Source organism: Camelus bactrianus, chromosome 6, assembly GCF_048773025.1.
Source record: "Camelus bactrianus isolate YW-2024 breed Bactrian camel chromosome 6, ASM4877302v1, whole genome shotgun sequence".
Classification (NCBI taxonomy): Eukaryota; Metazoa; Chordata; class Mammalia; order Artiodactyla; family Camelidae; genus Camelus; species Camelus bactrianus.
Window position 1 is genome coordinate 92,230,565 of NC_133544.1, and position 24,353 is coordinate 92,254,917.

Sequence of the window (24,353 nt, forward strand, 5' to 3'; positions counted from 1 at the left end):
TACATCCCCCGGGAGACGCGATCCAAATGCAGGAGTTCTGTGTTTCTAGGCTGGCAGTTGAAAGATGAAGTCTGAGAATGCGGGAAGCATTCGTCCGGCCACGGGAAGTCACGCTGATGGGGAAACCTGAGTAGGTAGTGCTTCCCGAGAAATTTGAGCGGAATCACGCTTTGAGAGCGAAACTGCTGAGACTCAGTTCTTTATGAATGAGCTAATTGTCACCTTCAGGAAAGAACTATTAAGTGTGTAGCTGATAGAGACTTGGGATTTAAGGCCAAATCAGGGGGCTAAGAGCTATTCTCAGGACTAGACTATTCTTAAGAAAGAAGACCACTAGTTGTCTTAAGCATTGTAGGTAGACAGTACTTACGGGAAAGGTGTGTGTGTGTGGAGGATTCGAGAGTAAGAATCAACTCAAGTGACCAATAACATACTGTTCTCACAAAATTGCTGGACTGTCTGAGCAGGGATTTTTTTTTTTTTATTTAATCAGGCCTAGTCTACTTGAGTGAACCATTCAAGAACATTAAGTTCTGTCTTTTACTTCTGTTCTTACAACCTGAGTTCTAAATTGATTTCCCATGACTTCGCCATTGTTAAGGAGGTGTGTTTGGGGGTGGACACAAATGCATCAGTCAGAAGAAGGAGCCACCTCCAGAGATGTCTTCCCAGAAGGCAAGCCTGCCAGCTATGATCATCCATTCCAGTATTACAGTTGATTTCATGGGGTGGAAGTGCTTTCTTATATCTGGTCTGTATCTGTGTATCCCATTTGCCATTATCCTAAAAGGTAAAGCTAGTAATCCCCATGACCCCAACTTTCAGTAACTTAGGGCCTCTATACATGAGTGGAAATACCACGTGAGCTGGATATGAGCAGAGGCACAGGGATCCCTGATACCTCTTGAATGAGGCAAGGAGGAAGTGTATTTCTGGTGTCCAGAGTTAAAATTTATAATATATTTTGCCAAAGAATTGGCGTTATAACTGGTAGTTCTGCTAATGGGTAGTTCATTAGTCATTATATGTATTTGTCAAGCATGTTACTATGTGCTAGTTGCCTTGATAGGTTCTGAGGAGACATTGGTGGGCAAAATCTGACATAGTCACCACCTTTAGTGAGCTTATGGTCTAATGTATTGTAGTTGAACCAATATTACACAGGACCTTACTTCTTGAACAACACAGCTGAGACTCAGAAAGGATCTGAGAAAGACTGAGTAGATAAAATGGTACAAGGTTATACACCTAAGCTCATGCATTTGACACCAGAAGAAACTCACAGGCTCTCAGAGCCTATTAACTCTGACTTTGAACACAGTTTTAACAAGCTGGATTACCTGGCTTTCCAGCTCATGGTAGCCAAGAAGCAGCAAATTGGAAACAGGGAGGATGATTACAGGAGATTACTGAGAAAAGGGGAATGCAAACTGATGGTCCAAAATTAATTTTAAGGAGGAGGCACCAAAACAGCACGACAGCCTGGATCCCTTGAGTACAAGTCAGTGTTTCTGGGGATGTTTTATATGATACTTGTTACATGGGACTTAACAGTAATTATTAGAGAAGGGTTAAATGGTAAACACCAAGTTAGCAAATTAAACTGTATTCTTTGCTGTAGTGTTTCTCAGTGTCTCTAATAAGACCTGAACTCATTTTCCTTGGAGCATCCCTCCAGGACAGTGTTCTGCAGCACACACTTGGGAAGAATGCTGGTGTAACATAAAACATCAGGGTGGCAGTGTGCTGAGCAGTACTGGTGTTTAGAGTGGTGATGCCAAGTCATCATGAGGGACTGAATTATGTATAGCACTCCGAGTTCAATGAGGCGGACGGGTGCACATTTTAATTGTTTCTATCAAAATAGTTAAACATTTTGGAATTCTAAAGAATCTAGAAGAGTAATTTATATCTTGGGTTTAATCTTTATTGATGTTGGATACATGAGGCATTATTGTATTTGAAATGTATCTCAGGCTATTATGTGGTAAAAGGGCTTTTTCTACTTGACTTGAGTCCCTGATCCCCATTTATAACATTGTTTCCATGAATCAATATGTTCTGAGATACCAGCAGTCTACTTACAAGTGGAATACCTTCCTAAACACTGTGCTAAAACAAGCATTCTGGCCACTGTTAAGTGTTTCGAAGCAAATTCCAAAAAGGAAATTAGTGGACATTAAATTTCTAACATGTTTATGTCCATCCTCAGTCTTCCCTAATTGTATATATGCAATGTGATTTTTATGAAGTTGTAATCAGTGTATACAGACAATCCTGTGACCTTCTTTTCTCAGTTACTAATGCTTTTATAAATATTTCTGATCTCTGCATATGTGTCATTTATTTATAGCTATCTGATATTTCATTGTGTCAATAGACTATAGTTTGCTTAATAGTAGAGTAGCAGCAAGCTGTGTCCCCAAGAGCAAGTCTGTATCTGTGAACTTTTTTCCTTTATTTTTGAGCACAGAAATGTTTTCTTCATGGTCATTCTCAATCTATAATTTTAGAGAACTCTTTGTTTTCTCCATTTCTTCTACATTTTGACTTTTATACACAATTTCATAAGATGATATCAGCTGTCATATTCTTTATTTTGTTCTTTTCTTTCACATTAAAGCACTATTGCCTCATTTATTTACAGTGAGTAGCACTGAGGCCAGAAGTTTGTTGCTTTTTGTCCTGCTTAATGATTTCCAGCTTTTCTACTTTGGATTATGACTTTTCTAGCCCTTTCATTTTTATATTTTGCATTTATTTTAATTTTTTTAAAAGGGCATCAAGCAACTGGATAATTCAGCAAACACTTGCATAAACACTGCTGTATTGAGTAAGATAGTGATGGTTCCCAAAAAGAATGGTTGATTATCAGAAAGCACCACCATAAGAGAACTAGAAATGTTCCTTAGTAAATTAAGTGTTGGAGAGGTGATGCAGGAGTGTTTGTTATATTAAGTTGTATAAGATTGGAAAGTATTCAAGTCAGGGGCCACCCGATTTAATGTTTTTTTATTAAAAATACTTCAGGTTGTCCTTGATTTATGGCCATTGAGTGGGTGATTCTAGGAGTGGCCCTCACAGCGAGCTAAGCTGCTTCCTTCCCCCACACTAACTTCTCTGCAGTGTTGCCCTCACCTCAACTTAAATGGAGTTTGCCTTCACTTATTTCTGGAAAGTTTGGTTAAGATTTTGGTGAAAAAAAGAATACTTTTTTTTCCCCTCCATGACATGTAAGACCTAATCATATTTATTTTCTACAGCATTTGTCTCTCTTTAGCTGTCTGTTTGCATTCTGATTGGGAACATTGGGATCACATTCATCATGCCAACAGTGGTGGTAATGGACGTGTCCCTTTCCATGACCCGACCTGTGTCGATCGAGGGGTCTGAGGAATATCAGCGCAAGCACCTGGCAGCCCATGGTTTGACGATGCTGTTTGAACACATGGCCACAAATTACAAGCTTGAGTTCACAGCTCTGGTGGTTTTTTCATCCCTCTGGGAGCTGATGGTTCCCTTCACAAGAGATTATAATACCCTACAGGTACAAAAAGGAATGAGTTTATATGTACAAGGCCCAAATCTGTAGGAAGGAAAACAGTGTTATCATATTGCACTGAATAGTTAGAACTTGGAATTATTTAATGATAAGTCTATGTGTATAATATCTGAGTGTAACTGTAAAGCAAGGATCACAACCAGCAGGCCTTATTCCTTTGGTAGAACTTATGAGTTAGAGCTGTGAGTTGTTGCCAGTCTCTGTTCTTGATTTTCAGGAATTCTTTGTGGAAAGGGAGCATCTCAGGATGTAGTGCCCAATACCCTAAAGTTCAAGATCTTTAGATTCAACACTTTGCTCTTTTTTACTTTCTTATAAAACTTGAGATGAAAAATAGCCCTTCCTGACAAAAAACCTAATTCTAGAGTAATTCAAGAGTATGTTTCCTCCCCAACAAATAGCCTTTGATTTTCAGATGCCAAGAAGCCATCATTTTAAAACTTTGAGTGATAGGTATTATCTTTCAGAGGTGTTACCTGCGATATGCCAGAGAATTTACTTTTTGACATCTCTAAATTAATATTTCCAACAATGCCTAGCACAGTGCCTTGCCCATAGTGAGCAGTCAGTAAGTGTTTGTGGAATTAAAATGAACAGTTTACTCATTGCTAGGCAGTTTAGAAATTCAGGAACAGTGTAGTTTGCTTTTTTAAATACAAGTAATAAAATTGTGTTAAATCATTCCTTTTATTATCACTTTTTTAAAAGTGACTCAAAGCTTTTTTTTTTTTTTTTTAGTTGCACTAGATTTCTTATAAGTGGGTCAACAAAGGATCTTGGATATTCAGCAGTTCTGAAATTTGGAGAATTACTATATAGTAGTGCAGAGTAATGGTTAAGATCAGATGTCCTGGGGTCAGACTGACTGGGTTCACATCTAGACTCTGCCACTTCTAGGCATAAGATCCTAATCATTCTGTACCTTAGTTTCCTCATTTTAAAAATAGGTTAATAATCTATACCTTATAGGATGTTGTCATGATTAAATGCTTATAAAATGCCTATAATGGTGTTTAGGACATAGTGCTCAGTACATTTTGTCATTTTTGTGGTGTTTAAAAGTTTTTCATTTTAAGTATTTCCTTCAATATCCACTTCTAAAGATGTAAACTTGATGGACTGTTCACTCTCACTTGATAAGAAGACAGAATAAAGGGAAGCTCTTTTAATTATCCTTTATAGCTGAGGAAGTCTGTTTTACCATTTTTCTTTAAGAACTTACACTTTTGGCTCTCTAAAACACAGTGTCCCCTGTGACATTTATGCTTTGAATAGTTTATATTTTTTTCTATAACAAATTGAAACAATAAAGAATAATGAGCAATTTTATCTTTCATTCAATCAGGAAGCACTAAGTAACATGGATGATTATGATAAAACCTGCTTGGAGTCTGCATTAGTTGGTGTTTGCAATATTGTTCAGCAAGAATGGGGTGGTGCAATTCCTTGTCAGGTAATGATCAATTCTTTTTCTTTGCCCTAAGTTAAAAACATTAATCACTGAGGTACTTCAGTTTTCTGTGGGCTCTGACACAGCATGCATTTTAATTTCCACATACTGTGTTATACACTATTGGTATCTTTTTGAAAGAAGGCACTAAATCAACACTAATATACTCAGAAAGCAACACAATTTTGCCTTAAGGAAGGCATCCTCCTAGTAAATTGACTTATTGCAAACTAGTATTGTTTGTATAAAACCCAAAGGGCTCAGTGTGGAATTTTAGAATACTCCCTGGAAGAGGTGATTATAATTTTGAGTGATAGAATTGTGAACATCAGTACAATATAGTCTGTCATCATTATTTCAGCGTAGCATTTATTCAGCGAACTTTTAACCTCAACTATCTGAGTTGTCTGAAAACTGAGGCACATAAATGTCATAAAATCTGTTGCCCTTAGGGTCCACAATAGGTCCCTATTAGCATCAAATCAAAGCAGAATAGTAGCAGTTGGAAGTTTGCTATAAACAGGTGCTTTGAGACGTCGTAACGTATTTTAAAGGAGAAAACAAAAATTGCTAAAAAGGAAAATCATGATAATCTACAACAGGAGTCAGCAAGCTTTTTCTGTAGTTTAGGCTTTGCAGGTGTCTGTGGAACCTCCTCAGCTGACATCACTGAATGCACTTATTGGCACTCAGAACTATATACTCAAAAGGGTGAGTTTTATTGCATGTAAATTTATGCCTCAATAAACCTAGCTTTTTTTTTTCAAGTTGTTTTTTCTTAAAAAAACAGGGTAAAACCACCCTGTTCTATAGAGTATGAACTCACGGGTTAGTGAAGACCCTGAGCTACTACTAAAAAGGTTAAATCAAATCGAATCACTTTAGTGGACACTTGCTGAAAAAGCCTGTAAATACCTTTTGATCAGTTTCTTTTCAGAAATTGAAATCTTTGACACCTACTTCATAAACATTATTTGGTAAATCCATGCACACAGACTGTCAGTTTCCTGACAATATACTGAATGAATGAAATTTTGTTGTCAGTATCTTCTCAGCTGGAAGCTAGCAGGTCGTAGTTTCACTTGCTACTTCAGTGGTTTTAGAGAAAAAACTCAGAAAATATGTAAGAGCCAGACCTTGTGCACCATGCAGACTTCTGCCTTTTAATGTTTTTTTCTTCCTTTGCAAAAAGGAGGAATCTGAATTTGAGATGTACTATACCCTAGGGGCAAGGGCCGGGGCCTGAATCCACTTAGACTTGCTTGATGAATTTTGGGGTGAACCAGATCCAAAACACAGTGGAAATTATTGATGATTGTTTTTATAATCAGTTACCATCAGATGGATTTGTTTTAATGTGGAATATTTTTAACCAAGTTTTTAGAGACCTGGACTATGTCTTCATTATCTGTGTACAGTCTGTCTCATTTTGACATTATGTGAAATATTTCATTGTCACACAACATCTGAAAAAGCTAATGGCAAAAGTAAATCGTCATATAGCAGTTGTTGGTACCTAGAAGAGGAAATTGCCTTGTCTGTCTTCCCCAAAAATGACATCTCTCCAGAGGACCTCTGTGAAGCATTTTTGGGCTTTAGAATTGAGTGCCGATCTTGGCACATCACACAGTGCAACCACATAATACTGCCTTACTGGCCTGCTATTTTCAAGTTACTAGGCTAGGCTAGGGAGAGCAAAAATAATCCTCCCCTGGGTTGCTTGGAATGTCCCCCCTACACAGGATTGCTTTGAAGCAATGAGGAAAAGGAAAATGATTTGTTACTAACATCTATTGTTGGCATATTGTGAAAGCCTTTAAAAATTATAGGTTGATTAAGAATGTATTTTTAAGGTCTTGTCCATGTCTAGTTAAATGGCTTTTATAAATGCATGTGTAAAGTAGTTGTTATTTTAGTTGACCAGGGGTAAAGTTTGTCGTCTTTGAAAATAAAGTGTCAAAGTTCAGATTTCAGACTCCTGCGCAGGTACTTCCTAGGGACACACATAAAATAGGTCCTTATGCCATTTTTGACACCAGTGTCTTAGATGCCTGCTCCCTGTCTAAGAGATAGGGTCCTAGTTTTAAGACAATTGACTAAGAATTGGTAATGAATGGTTTTGTCCTTTTTTTTTTAAATGTTTATAGATAGGTGCTTTTCTGTTTAGATTTAATTAGATAAAATACAGTAACGTGAATAGATCTTAAGCGCACAATTAACTGAGTCTTGACAAATGTATACACCTGTGTGGCCACTCCTCCAAGTAAGATACAGAACGTTTTCATTACTCTTCAAGTTTCCTCATGTCCCTTCCTACTCAGTATCCCACCATGTCCCCCAACCCTCATTTGACTTAGTTTTGTTTTACCTATTCTGGAACTTCCTATATATATAGAATCATACAATGTGTCTGTCATCTTTCACTTGACAAAAATGTTGAGGTTTATCCACATGTATCCCCGCAGAGGTACAGTTTTCAGTGTAAATGCAGTCAGGGAGAAGTGAAGTGAAAACATTGCCGAACGAGACTGCTTTCAATCAGTATGTTATTTCATGAATGAAGCTCCTCTCACTTTTTGCACACAGGTTGTTCTGGTGACGGACGGCTGTCTCGGCATCGGCAGAGGGTCACTGCGGCACTCCCTAGCTACTCACAGCCAGCGCAGTGAGAGCAACAGGTTCCCACTGCCTTTTCCTTTCCCGTCCAAGTTGTACATCATGTGCATGGCAAATCTGGAGGAGGTAATGCTTTTTACTAAGTTCTTTGTAGTTTGATTAGATGCATTTTAGGACTCAGTTTATGTTTTAGTATATTCCATTAGTGTTACGTATACAGGCATGCCTCAGAGCTATTGCAGGCTCCCTTCCAGAGCACCGCAATAAATTAAGTATAGCAGTAAAGGAGTCACATGAATTTCTTGCTTCCCCAATGCATATAGAAGTTACATTTACACTCTCATGTAGTCTATTAAGTGTGCAGTAGCATTGTCTAAAACAACAATGTACTTACCTTAATTAAAAAATATTTTATTGCTAAAAAATGCTAGCCATCATCTGAACCTTGAGCAAATTGTAATCTTTTTGCTGGTGGAGGGTTTGAAATATTGCAAGAATTTCTAAAATATGACACAGAGACAAATTGGGTAAATGCTGTTCGAAAAATGATGCCAGTAGACTTGCTATACGCAGGGTTGCCACAAACCTTCAATTTGAAAAATCTCTAGGTCTCAAATGCTCTCCTAAAGTACAGAGTGTTGCCCCATCTCAGGATGCATAGCTGGAGTTGTAATCCATCCCACTTCCCACACAGTTTCTTCAGATGCTGGAGTCACAATGTTCTTTTAGTGTTAGATACTTCACTTAGCAATTCTAATGTCCTTTGCACCAGAAATGTTGACAGAAGTGTGCTTTGATTTTTCTTTTTCTTTTTCTTCTTCTTCTTCTTTTTTTTTTTTTTGTCAAGTAGCATTACTCTGATGTGTGTTTTATTAAACTCTACTTCTTGGTTTTCCCACTTATTTGGGAAAGTTAACCTTTCTTCACCTCAGTTTTTCTGTCTGTAAAATATATATAATGTTGGTTCTTACCAAAAGATGTTAGAAACACTTGGAAAGGAAGATAAATTGTGTGAATACCAACTGTGGTCACCTCTGAATCTTTGCAAAACTACTTCGAACGAATAGCTCTGCTGGTATCATTTTATATAACATTCCTCTTTGCTAACCTTGAGTCAAATTTGCTACAGTTATTTTCCTTCTCAGGTTGTTAAAAAAAAAATCATTTTCGTTATTTATTGCCTGTGTTACTGTGATGGGAGTGACCTTGATGAGCTGATGATAATCTAGCATTTTTATGCCACTTTGAAAGGATCATCTGTTTGCTTTGTAGCTTCAGAGCACTGATTCCTTGGATTGCCTTGAACGTCTCATAGATTTAAACAATGGTGAAGGGCAGATTTTTACTATCGATGGTCCCCTGTGCTTGAAAAATGTACAGTCTATGTTTGGGTGAGTATATACTTTGAGCTTTTTTTTTTATTTGCCTTCTTACAATCCAGCATTATAATTTGGTATCAAGCAATAATACCTATTTTACTATTCCTAATTGTGTCATTTTGTTTTCTCCAAGTTGCACATTTTTCAGAGAAAATGATTGGTGGTAGTAATTTTTAAAAGTTCATTCCCTTTTAAGTTAGGCATGACTAACTCTAGTGCCTATAGGCATTGATTTCCTTATAACAACTCAGTAATTTCAAAAATTAACTTGCTTTTGGGTTTTTCAGAATTGAAACCTCTCACCAAAAATGTTAGATTTTGTTCTGTCTCACAAATGGTCAGATCATACATAGTTTTGGAGTCAGCCTGAAAGGAAAAGAAGCTTAGCATTTTGAAAAAAATACTTGAAAAAGTTGTATTTTTTTTCTTTCTATAACAAATAATCATCATATTCTAGAAAACTGATAGATCTGGCATACACACCTTTCCACGCTGTCCTCAAGTGTGGCCACCTAACTGCTGATGTGCAAGTTTTCCCCAGGCCAGAACCTTTTGTTGTAGATGAAGAAATTGATCCTATCCCTAAAGTCATTAACACAGGTAACTTTTTTTTTTTTTTTTTAAACTTCCTTCTTAGTTCTTCTAACTCCTGACTTTTACTTTTCTCTGTCCGGGAGGGTTGAAAAGAAATGTCAGTACACTTTGCATGGGAGGGTGCATTGCCAAAGGGGTGGCAGATTAGTGGTCTTTCATAGTGAGGTCATGAGTTAAATTCCAATCTTAGATCATTGTAACCACAAATTATGAGAGTTGGAAATCAAGGCCAGGTGTACTGGCATTGCAGTCCTTGAGGCTGTTCTTAATAGAGTCAGTAAGACTGAATAGCATCATAATTAAGATCATATATGAAGGGCTAGCTAGCTTCTGGACTTGGCTGTGTGGGTCTTCCTTTGTGACCCTGGACAAGACACTCTGGTTCTTATTGGCTAGCAGTGTGGAGTCTCTAGGTGAATGGTAGTCTCTCAGGTCTCAGCTCTGATACACTGTCCTTTCTAATCCTGCTCCTTGTATTAAGACTGGAAGAAAGTAATGCACTTTGGCTTTTACCTGGCTCATGTTGCCGGTGCTATGCTTAGGTAAGCTGGCAAAGCCAGAAGTTAAAAGTAACAAGGGGTAGTAGAGAAGAGAGTTGTCTCATGTTGGTGGGTGGACCCCTTGAGTGGTGGGTACATGCTGAACCATCACTGTTTCAGTCACCAGTGCCTAGCACTGGTGTGCCTAGCATAGTGCCTGGTGCTTAGCAGGTGTTCACTAGGTAATTGTTCAGTCAACAAATGATTAAAATTAAAATTAAATGATTAAAATTAAATTTTTTAAATTAAAATTTGTTTCTTCCTTAGGTGTATAGATTTTAAGGACTTTCTGAGTGAAGGGCTGTGCACAGGCTGTTTATTTCCTGTGCCTTTAGCTCCTAGCTCTCTGGAAGTAGGGCATTCATCCTTTTCACTGTGACTTGACAGCAGTGTATTAAGCAGTACCAAATGTAATGTTGCCTTCAAACCAGTCAGATCCCACTTCCCTCCCATCCTTTTTTGATGAGTAACTTTGATCCTTTCTTTCCCATATAAACTTTTAGTCCAAGATCCTTGTTATACCTTACATTTAAACCTCTTTAAAATGTAGGCTTTTTTCCTACTCAAATGAAAAATATATAACTGCTTATGCTGATTCATTTGTTACTTAGCTAAGGAACGTTATGACAGCAGAGCTCCAGAGAAGATTTTCTGATGTATTAGAAGTACCTTGTACTCACCATGATCTTGATTTTTTTAAAAATTCTTTTGAGACTATGAGTGTATGCCTAGAAGAAAGACTAAAAAGCAGTTCCATAAAATATTAATAGAGGTTTCCTTTGATGATGAATAATGAATGACATTATTTTTCTACTTTATAGTTTTTAGTGTTTAAAAGTTTGTATACTGCTTGTATAATCAGAAAAAAACTTTTAGGAAGTACTTTGGGTTACAACTTTTTTTTTTGAACTTATTTGATATTTTCAACAAATATTTTTGGTCTTTATTACAGCTTCTGTAAAGCAAAGAAACCACTGTTGTATATAGACTGCTACCTTGGTTTTGTAAAGAATGTATTTCTTAGGGAAATGTGTTTAATGGAATAAATGTGTTTAATGCAATAGCCTTACCCTCCAAGGATAGCTGCTTGCAGTTGTTGTGAAAGTGTTTGACTGCGACGCCCTCTGGTGACCTGAACATCCCTGACTATGCAGAAGGGCTTGACCTTTAAGTTTTGCCTGGGCTGAGGACCTAGCCTCATAAAAATAAAGTCTAATTGTCATATAACTTAAATCCATTAAATAAAAGACAGTTATCCTTATTTTCTAAGTTACTTAAAATGTAAAGTATTAGAGTCATTCAGAGAAACTTTTAATAACCTTCCTAGTCATCATATTTGAATTTTCCACCTAAACATTATGTATATGAAATCTAGTACATGGAAAGTAATGTACTTTCCCATAGCACAGATTAATTCTCTTTTAATTCTTTCTTTTCAGATTTGGAAATAGTGGGATTTATTGACATTGCTGATATTTCAAGTCCCCCAGTTCTGTCCAGACATCTGGTCCTACCTATAGCACTTAACAAAGGTGAGGGCTCTTCCTGTTCTGGTGATACATATGAAGCATCTTATTATCTAAAATTATTCTTCAATGTTAGATAGTAGAATATCCCATTCTGCAGAATATGGGGGAAAGAAATAGTTACGGGGCTAGATTGGATTTTTTTTTAATGGAATATTGCCTAATATGTTAAACTAATTCTGCTGCTTTATGATTGTGAAAAGCATTGTGACATTTATCATGTGCTGCTTTGTTTAGGCATCTCTCTGTAGAGATGAGACTGCTTAGTCCCTCATCCTGGGCTCTTCCTTTCCCTGTAGGAGCATGCTAGGGAAACCACAGTAGTTCTCAGAAGGTTGCCTAATAAGTGTGGAGTACAGCTTCATAAGAGGAGGAACCACATCTGTTTTCTACCTGTGCCTGGCAGATAGCAGATACTCAGTAAATATTCTTGAATGAATGGATGAATCCAGGCCCTTGGGAGACCTCACTACTGCAGAATATATGCTTCTCCAGGAATTATAGAGTCGTAGCTCCCAAATTCAGCGTCTCTCTGGAGAATGTTAGGCTCTAGCACTTTCGAATTCTCTTTTCTCTGTTCTAGGCTGACCGTCCACTTTATATTTACCAGCTTTCTCAAAGAAATGTATATAGTCAACCAGGTTTCCACTTACTGAGTTATGATCACATTCAATTTAAGCAGTTATCTCAGTTGGAGTGTTAGGTATCCCATAATCCTCTATCACACAATCACAGACAGAATCTTTGATATGTTCCCACATGTGGTTCATTGTGATCATTGTGTTTATACTTTACCTTATTTTTTGATATTAATATAGATAACAACCAGGTTTCCCTTATTTCTAAGTTCCTGGGGGAATTCTTCATGCCCATATAAGTTGCCAAGAAAGAAAACTGGCAAAATGAAGAGTTTGTGTAGGAGAACAGTGAAAAGAAAAGTATGGGAAGGCAGAATGGAGCCATGCTGTAAGGGCTATTGAATGTCAAGCTAAACTGGGCAAATTCTTCTTACTGCATAAGAGTATCTTTGAATGAAGTTGAGCACACAGATAGTTCCAGAGGGGAGGTAATTATAGAGAGATTTGCTCATCTCTGCTCAGCAGAGTGTACGAGAGAACCTGGAGTTGGAGAAGCAAGTCCAGAAGCTTATACGCTTCACAGCCATGAAACGCGCTGAGTATCAATGGACCACTTTTCCTTTAATACAATGTCTGTTGATCATTTAGTGACTTTCTGTCTTTATGCAGTTGTAAACATAATTACAAAGACTAGGATCAACCAAGAACTAACTGTGAGTGTTAAATGAAAATGTAAAACATGATGTGATGTGTGTTCACAATTATATTAGTGTTCAAATATGTATACCCAGGTCCAGGGTGAATGGCAACATGGAAAAATAAACACAAGCTTTGTGATTAAAAATAATAATAATAATATTTTTAAAAAGAAACTTATAGAGTAATCTGTGTTCTGTGCAGTATCCTAAAGGCTGTCATCTGAGAAAATTCTTGATATCTCTGAGTCTGTATTTCTGTTTAGCTGGTACTTTAAACCCCCAGAGAGCATCTAGCTTAGTGTCCTAGTAGAAACCATGGAAAGCTGATTTTTTGTGTAGCAGCTTCACTGAAATGTAATTCACATACCATATACTTCACCCATTTAAAGTGTACAATTCAGTAGTTTTTAATTTATTTACAGAGTTGTGCAGCCATAATCACAATTTTAGAATCAGAATTTTAGAATTTTCACTACCTCTAAAATAAACCCTTTAGCTTTGAACCCCAAACCCTGATGTCTCTCAGCCTCAGGTAACCACTAATGTCCTTTCTATCTCTATAGATTTGCCTATTCTGGATGTTTCATATAAATGGAATTTATATAACATGTGAAAACTGATTTTTATATGGACATAGGAAAACCAGAATATGAGTCTTTCTTACTTGTTATAATCTTCTTTATAACTTTTTGTTCACTTTCCTTTCAAGGCTAGAAACAGCCCAGAATATAATTGGGGTCTGGGTTTTTGTAGCTAATCTCAGCCTGACCGATTTTCTCTTCTTTTCACAGAAGGTGATGAGGTGGGTACTGGTATAACTGACGACAACGAAGATGAAAATTCAGCCAATCAGATCGCAGGCAAAATACCCAACTTTTGTGTCCTGCTCCACGGCAGCCTGAAAGTGGAAGGAATGGTGGCAATAGTCCAGTTAGGGTAAGGAACTGTTTTACCTTTGGTTGAGTAAAAGAGAGATTCAGTTTACAAGGTGAAGTTTTTCCCAGACTTTCCTGAAAGAATAGAAAGGCCCTTGTCACCTTTTTCCTCTCCCTGCCGTATCCTTCCCACCTACTATCACCTTGTAAACGGCTCTTTAAATCATTGCCTAGATTATTATGTTGATTTTAGATTATATCTTTTCTCAGTTTTCCTCTTTCCCCATCTTACCTGGGAAACCTGGGGTCAGTTAAAGCAGTGTTACTGAATTGCTATGGCATTTTATGCAGTATTCACCGACTCAGCTATAAAACGAGGAGGTAGGGGTAGAGCTAAATGAAGAAAGATGCTGATGACATTGAACATTGTACCACTTGCCAAGCACTCCTGTAGGCACTTCACATATATTAACTCCTTTAATCCCTCATAACAACACTATACTGGAGTTACCGTATTATCCCATTCCTTAAATGAGGAAGCTGAGGCTTAGAGAGCAAGTCGAGGTGCTTGCTCAAGGTCACACAGCTAGTAAATGGAAGAGCCAGGATTCTTACCCATGCGTCCTGACTCCATAGCCCACACCCGTAACCTCTCTGCTGTATTCCTTCCCTATGAGGAGAGCCCTTCTAGCTTTCACATTCGCTAGAATCTCGAATTTCTTAAACTATCTGCTTCCCTTTCTGTAATACCTATTGTTACGGAAGAAGAGGTGACTGATCGTCTTCTGGTCAGCACCTGAGATTGGTAGGAAAGATCAAGAGGTCAGGAGTACTCAGAGGAAGCACGGCTCCATTTCTGCTTGACTTAAAACTAGCTGATCCAAAAAGAAGAATGCAGTTCTCATTAGGGACTAGTTTCTTGTATTTCTTGGTACTGAAGCTACTTGTACTGGCTCTGAACATAAGAATCCACTGGAGCCCTTTGGGAAGTGGGGACAGAGCTGGGTGATGGCTTTGTGCTTTTTGTTAGGAGGCTTTCTCTGAGTGCTGCTGTGTGAATGATTTGCTAAAAAGACCTAGGTCGTAGCCCTTCCTCCTCACCATCCCTGCAGCTGCTTGCTGCCCTTGTGATTTTTTTTTTCTGTTTTAAGACTGCCTTTGATTTCCATATCTACATAATTGAATGATAATACATGTCTATGTATTAGAGGTAATACATAGAGGTAATATTAGAGGGCAGCAGTATGCATTTTCAGGTTTAGGATTTGGCTTTAGTAAAATTAACACACCTAATTTCAAAGCTGAAAACCATGTCTCTCGAGAGAAAAACACAGGCTAGACTAATTTAACTTGACAGTACCAGGCTTGACGTTCTTCTGATCTTCCATCTTTTCTCCATCTAGTCCCGAATGGCATGGAATGCTCTACTCCCAAGCTGACAGCAAGAAGAAATCAAACCTCATGATGTCTCTCTTTGAGCCTGGCCCAGAACCTCTCCCATGGCTAGGGAAAATGGCACAGTTGGGTCCTATTTCAGGTATAACCCAGATCAGATTTTACTTATCTTGACTCTGTTTTCTCTCTGCTGTTCTGAATGGCTTTGTCTGTGCAGTCAGAGAGCTGCATGATTTCCCTTATGGGTGTGCTGTGGTTTCTGATGCTGGATATATATGTGGAGAACCCCGAGAGAGTTTGGTGTTAACTTTACAGCTCAGGGAAACCAACATTTAGGTTGCTTTAAGGAAGTATAGGTGCTCTAACTACATAGAGCGAAAAGCTGCTCTCCATAAACTTTTTTTCCCATTGTGTACTGTTTTCAACCCAAGTACCCCTAGTCATTCCTAGGTAATTTAATCCCGTTCCTTCGTGAAACTGTTTTCCCAAAATTGCTTTCTCCTGGTACTTATTTTTTTCCTTGACAACATTTTTTTCCCCTTGTTGTCTTGACTTCCTCTTGCCTCATGCTTCCCAAGGTGTTGTTCTTTGCCTTCTTCTCTTGGGTTATCATTCTCTCTTGGTTGTTTCATCAGCTGCTATAGTTTCAGACTCCCTCAAATGTCTAACTCTGGTCCTGCTTGATCTCTCCCTGAAACTTACGTGTCATATTTCCAGTTCCCAGTTGGACCTCTCCACCTGGATATTCTGTCATAGTCCCAAACTCTGCACGTTTGCTGTAGAAATCATTGTCTCTCGCCCCTTGCCCCATAAACAGTCTGTTCTGGTTTCCATACTCCTCCTGAGTGAGGCCTTTGTACTCCTGGGTGCTCGGGCTCCAACTGTTGTGTCCTCCTTGATCCTTTGGACCCATTTTAATTTCAGGAACACCTACCAAGCAACCTATCCTGTGCCAGGTCTGGGGGCTAAAGACTTAGCAGGAGTTAACTCACAGTCTAGTGGAGAGCAGAATAATAAACACAGACTGACACAGGGTCAGAGTTGGCCTGAAGCAGGGGGTGATCAGCTTTGCCTAGAGGACCCAGGAAAATCTTCACAGAGGAGAGACACCCTAGCTGAATTTTGGAAGAAAAAGAGGAATTTGCTGAGCGAGTGAAGGAAGGAAGGGCACCCTGCACAAATGGGGCACCCATAGTAAAGAAAGGAGCTGGAGCCCAAAATGTGAGGGTGGCGTGGGAGGCCCAGGTGGGAGGTTAGAGGCTGGCAGTGGCTAGAACAGGGCAGGCCTCACCTGAAATGCGAAGAGCTGGGACTTTATTCTGCAGAGACTGGGAAGCCACTGAGTAATACCATCGCATCCTTCTGGCTCTAATGAGAACAGTGGAGGTACCAGTTAGGTGACTTTGTAGTCTAGGCACTGGTGCCCCCTGGAGTTGTACAGTATGTCCGAAATCCAAGTGAGAAATAATAATTTTTGCATTTAGAAAAAGAACTCTGTGGAGTGTGGATCTGAAGAGGGGAGGGCATCTTGCAGGCAGTTAGAGGTCTACTGTGACAGTCCTGGAGATGTGATAATGAGAGGCAGAACAGGGGCAGTGGCTGGAGGGAGAGGATGGATCTATGCAAAGCATGTGCAGGTGGTGGAGTCCACAGTATGTAGATACGAGAATAAAAGAAAGGGAAGGGTTGAGAATAAGCCCCGGTTTCTGACCTGGGCTACAGGGTGAAAGGTAGTATGATTAATTGAAATAGACCAGAGGAGGAAGAGTAGATTTTGGAAGAACATCTTTTGTGCGTGTTGAGTTTGTGCCTATGAGATTTAGGTGGAGGTGCCTGTAGACAATTCCTGTAAGACCCTGGAGTTCAGGAGAGAGGGCAGAGTTGAAAATACAATTTTTAGCTATGAGTTACCACCGACAGTTAAAAGGGTGAGAATGAGGGAAATTGCTTAGAGCAATGGTTCACAAATTCGAGTTTTTGTGTGCAAAGGTAAACCAGGAGAACTTGTTTAAAAATTCTGTTTCCTGGGCCCCACCTACAGAGATTCTGATTCAGTAAGTCTGGATTCAAGCCTAGGTACTTGCAGCTTTAATATTATCCAAGTGATTACAATCCAGGTAATCAATAACCACACCTTAAGAAGCCCTAGCCTCAGGAAAGTATATACACTAAGGGAAAAAGAGAGCCAAGGACCAAACCCCTAGAAAGGACTAACTACTGGGGACAGTAGAAAGGGTGCTAGTAAAGGAAAATGAAAAGGAAGAGGCAAATAAAAGAGGAAAGGTGGAAGAAAGAGCTGTCATAGAACCCAAGAGAATAGAGATTGAAGAAGGAAGTACAGTGTCTCATGCATATATGATACATGGCTACATTGTCTCAAATGCATGTACATGCATGTCAGTTAAGATCTGAAGGATGCCTTTTGCCATCGAAGCCTAGAGAAGATTCTGATGGACTATAAGCCCTAGAAGCTAGGCCAAGGGTCAACAGACTTTTTCAGTAAAGGGCCAGATAGTAAATATTTTAGATTTCACAAGCCACTATAATCTCTGTCATAACCACTAAATTCTGCCATTGTAGCACAATATATAAACCATTTAAACATATAAAAACCATTCTTAACTCAAAAACAGGCAGCCAGCTGTAGTTTGCCAACTCTCGAGCTAAGGTCCAGGGGCTGGGGTTTTAAAGCTTACGCAGGAACAGAAGACATGACTTTGGTTCCACACAAGACAAAGAACTGAAGTCTCTGAGTGAAGCTGGGAATGTGGAAGGTCTACTGCCTCAGTGAGAGAATGACAAGAAAATTTCTACCCGTTGTTTCTACCTACTTTTCTAGATATAAAGATATATAAACATCTCCTGTGGAGAGATTGAAGCCCAGGCCCTGTGCCGTGCTGATCAGCACTAGCCATTCCACACCCAGACAGTGCAAAAACTGGTGCTGAAGCAATGAGCCCATGGTGCCTTCTCCAGAAGCTAATATAATGGCTCTGTAGGAAAACCTCTCCAACCCAGGACGAAAGAACTTCTACGGAGAACACAAGTCCCCACTGGAGATGAGTTTATGATTAGAAAAAAAGTTTTCAAATCCTGTGAGGATTTTACCTCCTTTGAAGGAAGACCAAGAGGAATAGTAGCACCTTGAGGACTTAATCTGAAGGAGACTGTATAATGAGTGTCTGAAATGATTAAAGAGTTTTCAGAAGGAATAGATACTAAGGGGAAAGAAGGGGACACTACAAATCAAGGGTCATTTGATCTTGACAGTTAGGAGGTTCTTTGTGGCTTTTGAGAGTAGCTTCAGCAGATGATTCATTGGCCAGGAGACAGATTGATGAATGAATTAGAGATGAGGAAATGAAAATGGCAAGTTTGACCCCAAGAGGAGAGAAACAGGACAGCAGTTGAAGTCGAACTTGGGGCAGAGAGAGGGTGTGTGTGTGTGTGTGTGTGTGTGTCTGTCTGTCTGTCTGTCTGTCTGTGTGTGTCTGTGTGTGTGTCTGTGTCTGTCTGTCTTTAGAGAGTGATTCCTCACTTCCTTTATTCTCTCTGTGGCATTCCTGCATTCATTCTGCCTTTTCACTCTCTGCTCTTGCCTTGTTCTGGCTTTCTTTTTTTATTATTAGTATTATTAATAGACTTCAGTTTTTTAGAGCAGTTTCAGGTTCACAGCAGAATTGAGCAGAAAATAGAGCGTTCGCACATAGCTCTTCCTACCCACACATATACACTCCCCTACCCTCAACATCCCTCATCAGTGTGGCATATTTGGCTCAATCAATGAACCAACATGGGCACATTATTATTAACCAAAGTCCACAGTTTACGTTAGGGTTCACTCTTGATATAGTACATTCTGTAGGTTTTGACAAATGCATAATGACATGTAGAGTTCTGGCTTTCTTTAACCTTGCACTTAGATCAGAAGTCAGCTAACTATGGCCGACAGGCCAAACGAGCCCACGGTTTGTTTTGTAAATACAGTTTTATTGTAAAGGTTTATTACACAGTCACACTCACTCATTTACATGTGATCTGTGGCTGCTTTCAGTGGCAGAGCTGAGGAATTAACAGCAGAGAACACATGACCCACAAAGCCTAAAATATTTATTGTCTGACCCTTTACAAAAAAGTTTCATGACCCCTAACGAGACTGTTGTGACAGCTTTCACCACACATGCCAGCCTGTAACCTAAGATAGTAGCATTTACATTCCTTCTGATCTGGCTTCCTACCAAGCAAAGCTTGGCTGGTTACACCTGTTCTTAATTCAGCGGGAACTGCTGTTTACTGTGCCCTATTTATTTGTGTTGTTTTTCCCTCCCTCTGTCTGCTCTTCTTTTCAGTGAGGATTACTTAATAGGAGCCAGCATTTATTGTACTTTGTGCCAGGCACTGTGCTAGAGAAGGTGAAATGTATCATTTCATTTTATTCTTACAACAGTCCTAGCAGATTGGAATTGTCATTATGGTAACGAGTGCTAAGTGGTAGTAAAACCTATCTTAGAGAGTTGTTGAGAAAATTTATTGAGAGAGGGTATATTGAGCTGGTAGATCCTGCTGTTTTTATTATGTTTTTTAATCAAAGGAAAACATGCAAAAATAGTACCTTCATTTGTACCTATTCCTCCTACTCCTAATTCTGTTCATAGACACAACTGTTTTCAACTTATAATCGTTTCTTTTGGTGTTTACTTACATTTCTAAGTAATATAAGTATATAGCTATTTCTTGACCTTTTTTTTTTCATTTTAAGTATCATTTTTTGAATCCTCCTGAGAAAAGGGCACATGAGAAGTAAACATTTGAAATCTTGCAAATTTGAAAACTGTCTGTATCTCGTCCCTTACCTTCCATTGACAGCGTGGTTGGATACTGAGTTCTAGGCTGGCATCATTTTCCCTTAGCGTTTTGAAGCATCGCTCGGATGCCTCTTCTGGCTTCCAGTGTTGCTACTGAGAGCCCAGTGCTGTGCTGACTGCCAGGGCTTTGACCCAGATCTGCAATTCCTCTGTGCTCCTTGAGGCTCTTCTAGTGTTTCCAGTGTTCTGGATTTTCAGAATCATGTACCTGGTTGCTGGCCTCTTCACTCACTGTGCTGGACTCTCAGTGGGCCCTTCACCCGGCAGTTCATGTCCTACAGTCCTGGGAACATGAGTTTGCCTTTGATTTCCCCCCTGCCTGTGTTCTCTGTTCTCCTTTCTAGAACATATATTATGATTTACGTGTGTAAGATATCTTACCTTCTACAAGATACCTTCAGCTTATCTTGCAACTGTTTTTTTTTTCAATTTGTTATCATATTTCGTATTTCTAAGAATCTCCTCTTCTTTTTTCATTAATGTCTGCTAAGCCAGTTACCACACATAGGCTCCAGACAGAGACAGTTCAAGATAGGCTATGATTAGATGTTGCAGTGTTTGGTATTGACACTGAGTGCTACAGGATGAAAGGGTCTAGAGAAATCACTGTCTGCGAGAAAAACTTGGGACAATTCCATGGAGGAGGTAGGATAGGATCTGGACCTAAAATGTTAAGTTTGGGTAGGTGAGGAGTGGCAGTGTTTGGTGGCAGAACATGTGTTGGCTTTGAAACCAGGCCCAGCTGAGTCAGTGCAAAATCTGAGCCTCAGTTTCCTCATCTCAATGAGGCTAATAATATCTACCCGGTAGGGTTGCTATAAGGAGAGAAATTGTATATGTAAAGTATCTGGCACACAGTTGAAATTTAATCAATATTCTTTATTTTTTAAGTTCCTTAAGGCCAGAAAAATACTTCTCTAACTACACTTGCGAGCAAAGTGCGTGCTACATAGCGAGGTCTTATTATAGACAATGAATAAGTGAGGGAGGGAATAAATAGATGAGGAAAGGAGAGCATTCCATGCAGGGGAAATAACAAACAGGGGCGGGGAAGTTGCATGTAAGCGTGTTGTATGGGAAAGGACTGTTGGGATCTTGGCCTGACTAAGCAGGTTTATATATTGATAAGTATTCATGGAAATATACGTGAAAAGCTGGGCCAATACTTTTTGGAGGGGGCGGGAGGAGAGGGGACCGACAGAGGTACCGTGGGGCTGGCGTAAGGCATCTAAATTAATGACCGGATTGGTTGGGGGTAGAGAGCTGCTGGCTCAGAGGAACTCGGCTAACTCCAGTTTTCAACACAAACATTTGGGCAAGGAATTGAAGCTCCCAGACTTGTTGGGAAAATGAATCCTGCTCTGTCCACCCCAGGAGATAATAATAATAATGCTAATGAGCCAGTAGACGTTAAGTGTGCTTTGTAAGCTTGTGGCAAAGTTTCAGGCTTGAATTGGCTCAAGAAGCAGGTAGAAAAACAAACCATTGTTTATCCTCATGGCTATAAAACCAGCATGGCTTTAAACCTTCGGAAGTAATAAACTGTTAAATCATAAGATGGGGTATGTTTCACCAAAAAAGTATTTCTTCCCTCGCTCTTTTCCTTAATTTGGCTATATACAATTTTATTTTTAATTTTCTCAATGCCTGGACCTATGCTGTCTAACCCAGTAGCCACTAGCCACATGAGGCTGTTTAAATTTCGTTAAGTGAAATTCAATTCCTGTCACACTAGTCACACATCAGGGGTTCAGTGACTACCATTCCCCATCACAGAAAATTCTGTTGGAGAGTGCTGGGCTGGTCTGTGTAGAATTGCAGTATGCATGTATTCATATATTTAAAAATATGTACTTTAGTATTGTTGTATGCGTTAGTTTTATCCTCTCTGATTTTATTTTTTTAACACCTTTATTGTGGTAAGGTTCCTGTACAGTTAACTACACATATTTCAGATGTGCAATTTGATGAATTTTGATAGATGTATCTCTCTGATCTTAATTTATAAAGTAGATAAGTGAAGCTTATCTCTTTAAAAGCATTAAGCTGTTTTTTCACTTGCATAGGCCTCAGATGATTGTTTCAACTCCTACATCAGTATTGAGAACAGGTTCCCCAACCTGACTGAAGTTAATGGATTTTCTTAATGAGGGAGGTAACAGGATATGGGAGATTGAATGATTCAAAGAGCTTCTAGCCTAACTGGAAATGTAGTTGATTGTGTTTTGCCAGATGTCATTTCAAGAATGTCTTTTTCTTTTAAGATGCGAAAGAAAACCCTTATGGTGAGGATGATAATAAGAGCCCATTCCCCCTGCAGCCCAAAAACAAACGCAGTTATGCCCAGAATGTGACTGTCTGGATCAAACCCAGTGGCCTGCAGGTAACATTACCATTTACATTGCTCTCCACTGGGGACAGGAGGAGGGGTTCTGGCAGGCAGGTGGATATTTGATTTGATTTTCCTTTCCTTTGATACTTAGTAATTCACTTACTTCTAATGTTTGTCATTATTTCCAAAAAGGATTTGAGGTGGCCTACAGTAAAACACATATATAGCAGAATCATTTTTTACAAAATTTAGAGCAATATAAAACCTAGAGGAAGAGGAGAGACAATTGTTCCTGGAACCGAAGGCAAAATGATAATTGTATTTGAGCAATTTGGCTCTGAGCTTCCTGCTACTAAGGTCAAAAAAGAAACATGTTGGTTTTATGATTTTTCTTGTCTCATAAAAGGAAGCGACTCAGTTCTTCTAGAGAGACACATTGTACTGGCATTAAACTTTAATGTAAAATTTTTGACATGGTGAGACATTGAATAACGTAAAAGGTGTTCTCTTTAATAACAATTTTGAGAAAGATGTAAAAATCATCATGTGGTTATTTCTTTCATCCCCGTGGTAGAACCCAAGCCAGAGCATTTCCCTGTCACTCCACAAAAACACGTGAGAAGCTAAGATCAGCGTATTATTGAGGTGTGCTGTACTCAGTGACATTTCTCCTCCCGTTGATAAAAGGATGTATTCCTATTTTTAAAAATCACTTTTTGAGCCTTTTTTTCCTCATTTGAATGCCATTTTTTTTCTTTGTTTCTCCAGTGAGTCCAACGTAAGCCAAATGAGAAGAGGTAGTCAGGCCACCTGGTTACAGAATTAGCATGGTCTCTTCTAGCCCCCTTTTCAGGGAGACTGAACCCATCCAGCCATGGCTAAGGGAGCAGGGGCCTCTTCTCTTTGGTGGAAAATCAAGTTCTTCCTCTTTCCTGACCCCAGCACTTCCCTGTCAGAAAGACAGCTGAATTTTTCTAAAGCTGTTTTTGTAATTTTGGTGTTTTGGTCTGAGTGTATTTTTTTTTTTATGATGAGATGCACATAACAAAATTCACCACTTCAGCCATTTTAAAGTATACAGTTCAGTGGCATTTAGTACAGAGTGTTACACGACCATCACCACTATCTGGTTCCAGAACATTTTCATCACCCCAAAAGGAAATCCTTTACCCACTAAACAAGTCACTCTGCATTCATGTCTTCTCCCAGCTCTTGGCAACCACTAATCTGCTTTCTGTCTCTAAGGATTTGTCTATTCTGGATATTTCATATAAATGGAATCATATTATATGTGGTCTTTTGTGTTTGGTCTTTTGTGTTACGTTTTCAACGTTCATTCATGTTGTAGCGTGGATCAGTACTTCATTCCTTTTGATGGCTGAATAACAGTCCATTATATAAACGTCACATTTTGTTTATCCATTCATTTTCAGTTGATGAACATTTGGACTGTTTCCACCTTTTGGCCGTTGTGAAGAATGCTGCTATGATGAACGTTTATCAGATTTATGTATTTGTTTATTTTCCTTTGTTGCTGTGCTGTTGTCATTAGAGTTTTATAGTTTTAGCTCTTACATTTAGGTTTCTGATCCATTTTGAGTCAGTTTTTTGTATGGTATGAAGTAAGAGTCCAACTTCATTATTTTGCATGCGGCTATCCAGTTGTCCCAGCACCATTTGTTGAAAACTATTGAATGGTCTTGGCACCTTTGTCAAAAAGCTGCTGGCCATGGATGGAGAGACCCTCATCCCGACACTGTAACTCTTTTCTTATTTTCATTTCTTTAAACATTTAAAGCCATCCTTTTGTATTCTTTCCACTTTTACCACAGAATTCTAATGTTGAATTCGTTTTACCTTAATAGACAGATGTACAGAAGATTTTAAGAAATGCAAGGAAACTACCTGAAAAAACACAGACATTCTATAAGGTGAGACTATAAG

The 24,353-nt window shown here is 39.0% G+C and overlaps 1 protein-coding gene across 3 annotated transcripts in view; it reads left to right on the forward strand.

The window, feature by feature from the left end:
- The window catches only part of INTS14 (integrator complex subunit 14), a 28,305-nt gene that overhangs the window by 439 nt on the left and 3,513 nt on the right, over positions 1–24,353 (forward strand). For 2 of the 3 annotated variants that reach the window (XM_010955402.3, XM_010955412.3), the window contains exons 2-11: positions 3,264–3,547; positions 4,908–5,015; positions 7,599–7,754; positions 8,901–9,019; positions 9,465–9,607; positions 11,580–11,672; positions 13,734–13,878; positions 15,221–15,354; positions 22,342–22,460; positions 24,275–24,340. In XM_010955402.3, the coding sequence (XP_010953704.1) occupies positions 3,326–3,547; positions 4,908–5,015; positions 7,599–7,754; positions 8,901–9,019; positions 9,465–9,607; positions 11,580–11,672; positions 13,734–13,878; positions 15,221–15,354; positions 22,342–22,460; positions 24,275–24,340 (1,305 nt within the window). In that variant the 5' untranslated portion in view covers positions 3,264–3,325. Of the gene's footprint in view, positions 1–109; positions 131–3,263; positions 3,548–4,907; positions 5,016–7,598; positions 7,755–8,900; positions 9,020–9,464; positions 9,608–11,579; positions 11,673–13,733; positions 13,879–15,220; positions 15,355–22,341; positions 22,461–24,274; positions 24,341–24,353 lie in introns of those variants that run through there. The other variant, XM_045516857.2, reaches the window with a different exon arrangement.